This window comes from Triticum dicoccoides, chromosome 6B (assembly GCF_002162155.2).
Source record: "Triticum dicoccoides isolate Atlit2015 ecotype Zavitan chromosome 6B, WEW_v2.0, whole genome shotgun sequence".
Classification (NCBI taxonomy): domain Eukaryota; kingdom Viridiplantae; phylum Streptophyta; class Magnoliopsida; order Poales; family Poaceae; genus Triticum; species Triticum dicoccoides.
In genome coordinates this window covers 715,698,048-715,711,473 of record NC_041391.1, presented here as the reverse complement: position 1 = coordinate 715,711,473, position 13,426 = coordinate 715,698,048, and the positions used below count along the sequence as shown (strand labels likewise).

General features: G+C 44.5%; 1 protein-coding gene across 1 annotated transcript; it reads right to left on the bottom strand.

Moving 5' to 3' along the window:
* Positions 1-785: 785 nt before the first annotated feature.
* LOC119326106 (putative disease resistance protein RGA3) lies at positions 786-6,627 on the bottom strand. The gene is made up of 2 exons (XM_037599807.1): positions 2,558-6,627; positions 786-858 (listed from the first exon to the last, which is right to left on the bottom strand). Exons 1-2 carry the CDS (start codon positions 6,625-6,627, stop codon positions 786-788), a joined length of 4,143 nt encoding a protein of 1,380 aa, XP_037455704.1.
* Between the last annotated feature and the right edge of the window lie 6,799 nt (positions 6,628-13,426).

The following is a 13,426-nucleotide window of genomic DNA, read 5'->3' as shown; positions in this document are numbered from 1 at the left end:
AATAATGACCTACTGAACTTTCGGAATTGTGGTCGGTGCAGCTGCTTCAGAATACATGACTGGTTGCAATTGTTCAGAATGCAAAGTCACTAACTGCGAGAATCCACCATTTACTGCAATTGTCTGCAGAATGAGAGTGAAATACTTGTGGTCAGAAAACAGAGATGGTAGATAACCCCATGAGTATAGAAGCTCAGTGAGGCAGAGAAAATCTCATTACTTTCAGTTCCGTAGAAGCCAAGACTATGAACTGATCAGCATCGTTTATTAATATATATCGTATGAAGCCAACAGGAAGGAACACAAGCCATCCAATCACTAGGAAGCCCACCATGACCGCATAAATGACTTGGCTAATGAGCCATAGAAATTAAGGACTTAACCTGCAATGTTCTGCAAAGCGTCAGCAGAGTCATATTTCACACCTGTAAAAAAAGCCTTACAGTTGCCTAATAGGAAATGCCACGAGAAAGATAGTGTCTCGTACCTTCTTTCTTATTAGATATTGCAAACTAAAGACCAACGAAAAACAAACGCCATATAGTATGTGTCACTATTTTCGTTGGATCGACCACGAACACGTCTACATGTTCAGCATGTTCCTGAGAGAAGAAAGATCATAAACAGAACATTATTTTGTGGACAAAGCCTGTGACATTTGAATGGTCAGAAGAGGGCTACTAACACAATGGTTGTTTCGTCGAAGAAGAAGACAAAGGAACAATCTGCAGAATGGAGAGTTGGTTGCCACATAACCTGCAATGTCCATAATGTGGAGGTTAGGATCATTCCTCTTTTTTCATTTGATATTGTTGCAATGTTGGAATGGTCAGAAACCTACCATCAAAAGTGTTGTTCCTTTCCAGGCGATGCACAGTTTGCAGAATCCAATCATGCCAACAGCAAAACGAATAAACATGTTGTCACATGCTCCATTATTCACGTCTGCTTATAGTTCTGAAAAGGTAAAGATTGCAGAGTGTGTTACCGTAATATTCCAGCTAGCAAATTTCTACTTGAAAGCATTTCACAAAAGGGGAATCATGCAATATGCCATTGGGGAAACAAACCTTCCAACCTCTTGTATCTAGTCTTGCACCAGCACTGGTTCCCTTCCTTGTGTTCGTATGAATAGCAAGGGCGACAGACCGGGAAGGCACACCCATTGCAGGCGACAAAGATGCCACCGTTGGCCAAAACTCCTACAGCGTCGCCACGTATTTGGCAGACCCCTGCTGCCCGCTCATGCCTTTTGCCTACTGCTCACCCTGCACCACATCAATGATATAAAAACAAGGTCAGCACACACCTATATAGATACAAGGAAAATTACACAACTAGCCATGAGACACATCAATCCGCCCATGCACCATACATAATCGAGCAGTAGGAATTGACCATCCCTTGGCTTCTTAAAGTTGAAACTAGGGTTCTAATGTCGGAAATTAATGGCATGAAGTTCACAATGTTACAGTAACGTAGGCTCGTCAATCAGTGAATACTTAACATGAGTTTTAACATTGAAAGAAAGGAACAGCTGGATCAGTGAATGAGATCTCCCAGATTGCTAATTCTTGATCGGCTTGAGAAACATGAATTGCTTGAGATGAGGAGGATTTATGGCTGCGTACGTCGACAAGACATCTGCCCCATCGGAGAAAGACAAGTTGTACAGTATGATCTGTCAGGGGATTTGGTTGTCTATTTTATCGAGCATGGTTGTGTAAAAAGCATGCTCTGCTTGGATTGGATTACTTTTTTTTGTAAATTGGGTAATGTGTGTGCAGAATGTGCTAAGTTATTGCGTTTTTAAAAGAGATATTTGCAATAGATATATTTCTTCTCATGACGGTTTTAGTGGCCTGAAAATTGCCTTTCTAAGATTCAGAATATAGTTCAAGTGTTGTGTGGCATGAAATCTGCATGTTGTGTCTGTAGACACAGTAGACAGCATATGAACTAAGCTGTTTTGGCATTTTTAATCAGTAACAAACATGAACGGACAAATTTGAGAAATCTAGGAGCACAGCGCACCAGAAATTCAGAAGGATTCAGGGGAATGCGAGCTGTTGCACTTGCACCTCCTAGCGTGGCGACCTAGATCCACCGACGCACGCGCACGAACAGCTCGGACGAATTCACCGACAACAAATTAAGGCGCTGAGAGAGAGAGAGAGAGAGAGAGAGAGAGAGAGAGAGAGAAGTGTACCACGGTCGGGTGCTGATCACGACCAGCTCACTGCGATTGTGCGACCCGGCGACCATCCCCCGCTTGGCCGCCATAGTTCCGCTCCACCGCCGCCCTCGCACCCAACCGGCGGCGACGGTCGAGAGAGAGAGAGAGAGAGAGAGGGGCAGGGAAACCCCGAGATCAGAGAGGGAGCGGGCGAAGATTCCCCGCGCACGAGCTCCCTCTCGCTGCTCCTCCCTGGTTAACTTAGTTCAGTAGTTAACTCTGCAATGGAAAGCATGTTAGCCCGGCAGGTCTTAGAAGCAAAGGCGGGATATATGGGGAGGCATCACCTCAAATCATCAAATTAAGACTGGGGTGGGTTACGTACCTGCTACTTCTACAGAAAACCATGGGTCACTTCCTTTCAGTTTTAGCTCACGACCACAATGCCATACTTGTAGCGTTTCCAGTGAAGCGGGGAGGCCCTCCTTTGGTGGCAGGCATCGGATTTTCTTACAACTGACGATCCTTAGTATCTTGAGAGAAGAAAGGCCACGTGACCCTTGAGGGAGGGACTGCAGGTTCTCGCAATATGCAAATTCTAGATTTTGGAGGGAGGTGAGGAGCTGCAGCGCTTGCTCTTGCTCTTCCGTGAAGGTTGTCGCCCGTTGATCATAACTGAACTGCAATGTGTGGAGGCTTGCGGCAAGGTGGTTGCAGATGGGAGCAGTAAGAACTGCCGAGATGCTATCCACCTCCAATTCTTCCAACTGGAATGAACCTGCATGCATTAGCTTGCTCCTTGCAATCTCTGACAGCAGGTCCGGTACTATAGACATGTTCACTTGTTCCTCATGCCTAGAAATTATGACCAACTTTTTGAGGTTGACTGTGATGAGAGGATTGAACCCATCCATTGTTAATTCATGACACCTATCCAGGCTTAGGCTGGTGAGAGAGGTGAGGTTTGAGAGCAGACCCATTGACTGTAAGCTTGAGTCTGAGTAAATATTAAGTTCCTTGAGGTAAGCAGGGAAAGTCTTGATGGCATGGGCTCCTCCACCTACTTCTCCCATGGGCCACCAAGAGAACATCTTCCCACAAGCATATCTCGTAAATGATTGGAGCATCCTGAGTAACGAAAGTCCTCCATCCTCCACAGGCAGAAATTCAAGGCTCTTACAGTCGGATAAGATAAGCTTGGAAAGAGCTGGGAAACGTTTCAAAGCATTTGAAAATAATTCTCCAGTAATACATAAACCAGTTATGTAAAGATTCTGAACAGAATGGAGAACAACACTATCATCTAGTTCTGCAGAAAACATGCCATCGCATCCTTTAAAAAATATAGTTCTGAGGGAGTACATATTTTTGAGGTTTGAAAACGAAATGTGTGACCCACCATTAATTCTCATCTCCTCCACTTCATCCAAATTGTGGAAGGCCAAAGCACCATCATACTGATCAATATAGAAGACCTTCCTGCGCAATCGTAGTGATGAGCTATGATTGATCAGTTGCATATTTGATAGTGTGGAGGTATGAGGCATGGGTGGAAACTGAGACAGCTTGGGGCAGCCTTCAATATAAAGACTGAACAAGTTGGTAAATAGGTCAGAGTACTCCAAGAAGGGAAACGAGCAGAGAGAGCGACAACCTACAAGTGTCATACTTTCAAGCCTTGAAAACAGATGGCTATTAGGCTCCCCAACCCACTCCACAAGTTCTGGCATGTCCGTCAATTCAAGTGTCTTCAGGTGCGTGAAGCTTCTTCCTGTAACAGTACTAAAGCCAAGCCTCAACACACGCATTCCAGAAATACTCTTCAATGTGAGCTTGGTGAGGTGTGGTAGCTGCTCAAAAGTTGGATGAGTGACCCAAGATATACCTTCTAGATGGAGAGACTCCAACATTTTTGTGCTTAAGTCATCACACAACCATATAGGACAAGTGGCAACTCCAGCATTCGTAATGCTAAGCACCCTAAGATCAGGATGTGGTTCAAGACCTTCAAGAACATCATCATCAATCTTGTGCTCTGCAGCCCAAACTAATGTCAGCTTTTTCAGATTTCTTTTATTTTTCAGTTTGGCCGCACTCGCTTCTCCTTTGGACGCCACAGTTTCAAGATTACATATGCATAGTTCTCCTCCGAGCTCTCCCAAATCCCCCAGCTGACTTATTTCAAATCCAACGACACCCCCTTTCTTAACAATGAACTCTTTTAGCTCATGTAAACACTTCATCTTTCCAACCTCAGGAATATTGGAATGGAGTTCTTTAGAAGAGAAAAAATGGCGTAAATTTATAAGGCGACTAAAGTCTTTGGGCAAAATTTCAAAACCAAACCAGAGATTGAGGTCCAGAAATTTCAAGTGGTAAAATCTAGATAATGTGCTTGGTAAAGTCATTTCTTCTAATGGCCGGGGCGAACTAATTTCAAGGTATTGGAGGTGGATAAGATTTGAGAAGTTCTTGGGCAAAGATTCTATAGTGTTAATTTGTATAAAAAGAATTCGAAGACCTTTGATTTCTTCAAATACATCTTTAAAAATATTAGCTATTGTTGCATTAGGTGACCCAAAAATCATAAAAGTCCGCAAATTGCCAATGTCTATTCTATCCTTCAGTTTACCCATTTCTTCTTCAAAACTTTCACCGCATATATCTTCTATAGCGATTGATAAGTGCCTAACAGATTGTGGGATGTTGTCCGCACTAAAACTTGAACACCTTATATTGACACATTCTTGTGATGAAACATTCCGTGATAATTCATGCAATAAATCATGCATCACATAGTATTGCTCACCAGAACTATCAACTCCCTTCATGAGAAAACCATTGTCTACTAGTTCTTCTAAGTAATTCTTATCATATTGGCAACTAGAGTCCAATATACCTATCGCAGTCCAAAAGCTAGTAATTTGTAAATTATAAAACTTGTAATCTTCCGGGAAGAGGGCACAATATGAAAAACATTTTTTTAGAAGGAAAGGAAGGTAATCGTAGCTAATTTTCAGAGATGGTAAAATATCATCATTATTTTTTGCATTCTGCCACTCATCCTTTTCAAGAACTTCAATCCAATATTCCCGGGAAATGTTTTTCCTCAATAAACGACCAACTGTATTGGCGGCTAGGGGCGAACCCTTTAGTTTCTTTGCAATATCCTTTGCAACATCAATTAACTCATCTTCATAATGCCGAGGTTTGTTATGAACAAATATGCATGCTTCAAATAATTTGAAAAAGTCATCACCTTCCAAACCATGCAGTTCTACTGGATCAGTTGTTTTCACCATTTGTACTAATGATGGAAACCTAGTCGTGACAAGAACCATGTTTCCCTTAATCTCCCCCTGTTTAAATGGAGCTAATAGGTTATTCCAATCACTTTCACTATTGCATTTCCAAATGTCATCAAAGACAATTAAAAACCTTTTGGACTTCAGTCTCTCAGCAATGGATTTCTGAAGCTGGTCTAAATTGGCTGTTTCAACTATGCATTTGTGTTCTTCCTTTTCAATTGCAGGTATGCATCCAAGGATCTGCCGTGTGAGGTTTATCACATCAAAATCAGTTGAGACACATACCCAGACCCTGACAGTGAACTGCTCCTCAACCCTTTTATCATTATACAAGTGTTGGGTGAAGGTTGTCTTTCCCATACCCCCCGGGCCAACAAAAGGCAGAACAGAAAGGGTTTTAGCAAGATATGTGGTACCAGTGAGTGCACTTATAGTTTTCTCAAAAATGACTCCCCTCCCATACAGTTTATCTTGTGCAGCTACTGAACTCGTGGGAGGCCTTTTGAGTTTGATAGGTGTGCTTGTTGCAGTGCTACTGTGGTTTGGAATTTGGAGCAAGACAGAGATAGGTCCACACATGGAGTTCAATTCCTCTATTACCGACTTGATTCTATTGGACATATCCACTCTGTCAAAAGACAACTTATGAACAGGCCCACCATCATTGCCACTACCAGACCTTGTTGCATTTTGTGGGTTGCTAGTGACAACAGCAACAGAAGAATCACCATCTTGAGTACGGGAGCAAGAAAAGCATGAAATCCAGTTACCGATGGTGTGGCGAGCAGCATGACGGACATGGAGGGCAGGGCCCCGGACGCCATCGCCCAGTTCCGGGGCTGCCTCCTTGGTGCCGTCGAGCAGGTCCTGGATCATGAAGTAGTGGAGCTCATCGAGCATGTCCTCGGCCTCATCGGCCTTCTTGCTCAGCTCCCCCAGCAACCCATAGAGGCCAGGGTTGTTGCTCATGTCCCTCCCCTCGGATGCGTGCAGCAGCCCTTGTGTGTAGAGGAGCTTCAGTTTGATGTCGGGGAAGTTGAGGCCCAGCTCGTTGCTGGACACGTACGCGGCCACAAGGTCCTCGGACAGTTTCGTAAGCACCTTGCCCAGCAGCCAACCGGCCGCACCGATGGCCGTCTCCATCTGCTCAGATGGGCAGGATGGTACAGAGAGCCGGCTAATTGGCGTGTGTGCTGTGAGTGTTGTGGTGTATTGCAGATCGGCAGCACAAGGTAGAAATGTAGGGATGTGAGCACATTTTCGAAGAGGCCATTATGCCTCCTTTTATAGCTGAGCGGGTTCTATCTGATCGTGTGTCCTGATGCAATAATTATAGCTGAGTCGGTTCTACCTGATGGTGTGCCCTGCTGCAATAAAAGATGCAGGTTTTTTCGCGTGTTGAACCATTCTAAACAGCGTATCTTCTATTATATAATTAAAACAAGAGCAAAAGAAGCCATTACGTTCGTCCACATAGATTAAATTATATTGACCGTGAATTTTAGATATTAACAGCTGAGATTTAAAAGAGATAGCATTACGTATAAATATTATCACGTACCAACAGTTGGACATGTCACGTGTAGTTTTTCTTCGAAAGCATGTCACGTGTAGTTCAACATGTCTTTGGTTCAACATAGACGTAGCTTTTACGTTGGTGTTGTAATAGTAAGGCAATTAAAAAAAGTGTGGCTGCCAAATATGGAAGGTCCAACAAATCTTCTAGAAAAAAAAGAGGTGTCCACCACGGAGAAACTAAAAGATTAGCAAAATACTTTATTTGGGTATATATTAATATTAAAGTATGCATTTTCGCAAAAATTAAGTACATTCAAAAGGCACAAATTGATCCAGGTTTGTGTATCTCAGTTAATAAAAATAGAAAGGCACAACATGATCCTTGGAAAAAAAAACTGATTTTTTGTAAAAAAAAGTATATATAAACTGAATCGTTTTTATATAAGTATGTACAAATTCTCATTACGTGTCTACAAATTTCATGAAGAAAATATATTTATAAGCGGCAAGAAAATGTGAATCTACAACGGATGTCATATTATCTATTATAGATCCACATGTCTGTTTCTTTGCGTCACTCAGTAATAATAATAGTAATGAATTACACATATATCTGGAGCACATCTACATGTACATCTGACATTGTTTTAGACTATCCGAACAAACCTATAGACATAATATCTATATCTATGCATTTACAATGGTCATATGCACGCTTGGCATCAACTGAGAAAATAGTTGATTGATGGACGTCAATATACTAAATGTTCTGAGAAAAAAATTACATGATATATGTGCATGTACAAGAATCCCATGTGTGGCCTGCATGGCATGGTGTTGTAACAGCGGAAAACTATGTCTGCATGACGTGTGTGAAAACAAGGGTACTGTACGTAGTTAACGAAAATAATATAGTCATTGCGATAGTGAAGCCTTGAAGCAAAAAACCTAATCATGTTAATGCGCCAAAAGTTTATGTCAAGACAAAACAATATGCACACAATCAACAATAAGATAAGCAAGAGACAACTAATTTTCCTCTCTGATAAATAAAGAATGGCATATTAATTACTTTAGATGAAACGAGCAATAAGGGTATGTAAACTAAAATAAGTATTCATGAAGGCATGATATTGCACTCATAAAAATAATGATTATGTGTTGCCAATTGATGAGGTGGATGGCCAAAGTGGACACAAAGTGCAACTACCTTCTACCAAAATTTTGGGGATATTGTCTCAAAAAAAGTATTCACTAAGTAAAAAGAGGAAATATATGTTTGTAGGAACTCTATCATTGTGTACAGTAGGCCTCATATATTAACCCCCTATACGTATAATAGTACGAATGTTTATAATTTTGTTACGCGACCACATACATTATTCGATCGTTTGTAATATACTTAACCATATTCCCATCATATATCAATAAACTAAATTGAGTAGCATCTTGCAAAAACAAATAGCAGACAACACAATGGCAAATATCTAATAGAGAAAACAACAGTAAGTAAGACTACTCATGAATCATTATGTAATGATGATAGAAGGTATATATCGCATCAAAAACCTAGCCGCGCAAATGTGCGGGTCACACTGCTAGTTTCTTTTTAAATCAGCTCACCATGCATGTGCAAAGGTGCTGGTAGCAGGTAAGGAACAAAACTAGGACTGTGTGTTTTAGAAACACCAGATGATATGTCTGCTCAATATTCCATTTCGGAGGACGCTAGTGGGAAACCGTTGGGAAGCCTGGCTCCATCTTGTGAGAAGATTGATGGATATTCAGTTGTCTCAACAGCCAGATCAGTTGTGTTGGAAACTAACTAAGAACGGAGTGTTCTCGGTTAAATCCATGTATTTGGATGTTATTAACTCTAGTGTGATTCCTATCTCGAAACATGTTTGGAAAGTTAAAGTACCTTTGAAAATCAATGTGTTTATGTGGTTTGTGCATAAACAAGTTATTTTGACTAAGGATAATTTGGCAAAACGCAATTGAACAGGATATACAAAATGTAGCTTTTGCGACCAACACGAATCAATCAAACACCTCTTTCTTGATTGTCCGCTGACAAAAATTATGTGGCGGTCGGTTCATATAGCTTTTAACATTACTTCACCTAATTCTATCAACGCGTTATATGAGACGTGGCTTGATGGGACAAATTCAGATACAGCAAGACACATTCGTGTAGGCATTTGTGCTTTATTATGGGCAGTCTGGAACTGCAGAAATGATCTGATTTTTAACAGAACAACAAATATTCACTTTTTGCAGGTTATCTTCAGGGCACACTGCGCTGATCCGTATGTAGTCGCTACTCACTCCGACGGAGGCCAGGGAGCGTTTGGTTACTGCGTCCAGTGGCGTAGCTAAGGGGTGGCCAGGGTGGTCCATGGATCACCCTGGAGTTTCGCCATAGCTTGTATATAATGTAGTAAGAAAAAAATCTTTAAAAATAAATAATCTTATGTAAATGTTTCTATCAATGGACCACCCTGGCGTATTGGGCTGGCTATGCCACTGACTGCGTCTACCCGATGGGAGATGATAGCACGGGATATTTTCAACCGGTTTGAATGGCGGTCATGTAATAGGATATGCACGTAGTGCTCGTACCTTTTTATGCCAGCCGGTTGTGGCTTTTCTATTACTGCTTAGCTCTTCGTGAGCCTTTGTTTTGTACTTTGTTCGTGACTTGAAGACTTATGTTGGACCTTTTGTTTATTAATAATATTGGCCATATGCATTGTTCTGATGCAGAGGCTGGGGTGAACTCCCTTTTCGAAAAAAAATGTATGATAGTACACCGGTGACGACAGAGCAAAGACGTTAGTGCTGCCGTCCAAGGGGCCAGCCGGCTGCGGATGCTGGCACCTTCTATCATTCTTGAATATACTTATTACATTACACGCGAGAGGAGGAAGCATCCAAGATGCCGGCTGCGGCTGCGGCTGCGGCTGCGGAGTAGACAAGGTCGTGGTGATGGAAGACACAAATGATGATGGAGCTCATTTACCAACTGCAGCTCATCAGCTTCAACAAAGAAAGGCTCTAACAATCATAATATATAAGGCTGGTTGTAATGAAGAGTACCATATACTAGTATCATGCATATGATACTAGTGTATGATACTATCTCCCTAATGCATAGTACTCCCTCCGTTTTTATTTACTCCGCATATTAGAGTTGACCGAAGTCAAACTTCGTAAAGTTTGACCAAGTTTATAGAAAATAATATAAACATTTATCATAACAAATTTATACTACGTGAAAGTACACTCAATAATAAATCTAATGACATTGATTTGTTATCATATATGTTAATATTTTTGTTTATAAAATTGATTAAAGTTTACAAAGCTTGACTTTGACCAAAGCTAATACGTGAACTAAATAAAAACGGAGGGAGTATCATACTGTAGTATCATGTAGTACTCTATTTATTGCCATGCATGACACAAAGTAGCATAGCATTTATTATGCTACAGTATTATGATATGATACTCCACCCTCTCTTTCTTCATTTAATGTTATGACACCTCATCAAAATTGCCTAGTTGGCATGCATGATACTACCTATGATACTACCATTACGACTAGCCTAATGGCTCCAGTGACCAGATGAATGATCCATCATTGGCAGCATTTACCTGCTCTCCTTTTCTTCCTCTTTTTGAGACGAGACGAGATGCCCATCATCAATGGAGTCTTGGTACAGTCAGTCTTCTCTTCACCACATCACATGGCATCGGCGTAGCAGGTAAGCAGCAGGACTAATTAATACGTATGAACTACCAGCCGATCAACTTAACAAAATCTTAAAAAGAAGAACAAGCAAGAACCAGTAGACTCAGGGATTACCGACGCCGCCCGCCTGCCGGATTCCTGAGAGACCAAGACGAACTGCGATGTGCCGATGGGCGGCACCGATCCCTCCTCCCCTCCGGCTGGCCTCGGTCCGCTCCTCGCCGCCGGGAACCCACACGCTGATCTATCATCTGCTCGCCGCCCTCTCGCGGTGGCCGAGCAGCTTTCCGCCAGGCCGCCGCCGACAAGCCCTAAAAAAAGAGTAATGAAGGCCATGCTCTCGCTCCAAAAATATTATTATTCAAAATTTCACTAAAAAATAAGTTTTACGAAAAATATAGTACATACGTAATTAGCACACCACGGGCATGCACTGATGTCTTATGGTGATGCGTCCATTCAACGGTCATTTTTCCCTTAAGAGTAAGAGAGGTTGAACATGTATGTATAAATCTACCTCGTGCTCGCGTCATCTCAATCAACCGCTAAATCAGAATTTTCAAAATGAGTCTGTACACAACATGAGCAATAAAGTTGCAAAATAGTTTTGTGCACATTATCATCAGCGTCTATGTAGGAATCTGCCTCATACACACCAGCGCATGGATTCATCCTGCAAATTAAGTGAGCACGTCGGTAGAGGTCAGAGCTGACGGTCAATGAACCGCACGAACAGATCAAATTAATGTTGCTTCCTCACAAGATTTGTTTTCTATGTAACCACATTTTTGAAGACCGTGTCAGGAGCATTTATCTGATTGTGACGATGGAGCCCCCGACCGTTGGCTCTGGCGACGCCTGGGCGCCTCGGCGGCTCCGCCGCCGCCGCCTCAGTCGCCGCCTCCGGCCTCGCCATCGGCCGGCCCGCCGGTGCCCTCCCCGCCCACTCCAACGCCGACCCCTTTCGATGGCTCGCCGCGCGCCTCCTGGGCCGACCTCGCCGAGGCCGACGATGTCGCCGCGGGGCGCCCCATCGCATGTCGCGACCGCGTCCCGCCCAGAGCCCCGGTCTGGCTGCCTCGATCCGCCCCTGCCGGCAGCCCTACTCCCAGGGGTGGGAGTTCGGCCACCCGCGGGGCCGATCGGCGCCACCAGCGGCCGTCGGGTGCGCCGCTGCCTTCGGGGTCGAAAGGGTGCTCCTTGGGGTCCCGGGTCCCCCCCCCCCGGCGGAGTCGTACTAGCAGCTGGGGCGTCGCCGGCCGTGCTGACCGCGCGGCCGCGCTCGCCTCCTGGAAGTCCCCCTCGCTAGCGGCGCCCGCCTCTGCCCCGGCCTGCTTGTCGCCGGCGGACGCGTCTGCACTCTCGGGTGTCCTCTACCGGCGGTCCTCGTTCCGCCCATTCATTTCCTCCTTCGGCACCGCCCCCTCCTTGTCTCCGGCTGGCCGCCGTGCCCCAGCCTGGCCACGCCCCCCGGTGGCGACCACCGCGGCGGCACTCGGGGAAACCCTGGTGCCCCACTTGGTTGCCCCAGGCCAGTTGTTCCGGGCCGCGCTGCTCCTGGGCCTCCCCCCCGTCCAGTCGGCTGCTGGGCCCCCGGGTGGGGATTGGGCCACTGACAGCCCCGTGGGCTGGCCTCCCGGCCTGGTCCAGCGCGGTGTCGCCCAGCTTCGCCTTCTCACTAGTAGAAAAGGGGGCAAAGGTCCAGGCCGGGTCGGCCCATTAGTCCCGGTTCAGTTCAGAACCTGGACCCATGGGGGCATTGGACCCGGTTCATGAGCCCCGGGGCCCGGCCGGGCCACGTGGGCCAATTGTCCCGGTTCGTCTGGACCTTTTGGTCCCGGTTGGTGGGACGAACTGGGACCAATGGGCCTCGCTCCTGGCCCACCACCATTGGTCCCGATTGGTGGCATGAACCGGGACCAAAGGTTGCCCTTTAGTCCCGGTTCATGCCACCAACCGGGACCAATGATGTGCCTATATATACCCCCTCGCGTAAGAGCAGAGCACACTGCTCTGTTTTTTCTGGCCGCCGAGGGGGAGAGGGCTTGGTGGTGCTCTAGGTCACCTCCTATGCACACAAGGTGTTCGATGGAATGCCCAAAACACACTACTTAAGCTTTCTCCTCTCCAAGCTCCATTTTCCTCAATATTTGTCTAGGTTTAGCGGTCCGTCACGCCCCGTCCCCGTCTTCACCGCCGTCGATCACTCGCGCCGATCTCACCGCCGGCACCACCGTGGTCAGCCTCTTGTTCTTATCTTCTTTCTGAAAGAAAAAATATTCCTACTTGTATGTTTAGATAAATACTTGTATTATTTTCTTACTTTTATTATTGCATCTTATATAGTGCGATGGTTTTGGTATCCGCCCCCGTCGGCCCTCGTCCTGTCTATGATTCGGATGTGGTATATATCTTTTCATAACTATTGGTTCATTTATTGTTTATGACAATTATGCCGACCAACGTGACATAGATTTTATTTATCTAGGAGGTTGTTGAACCGGAAATTCCAACCGACCCTATTGTCGAGAGGTTAAATTTAGTTGAAGAAGAAAACAATTTCTTGAAGGAAAAAATAAGAAAAATTGAGGAGGAGAAGATGATATTGGAGTTGCATGTTCCGGATGTCGTCGATGATCACAAGATCAAGATGGATGCAATGCTTGAAGA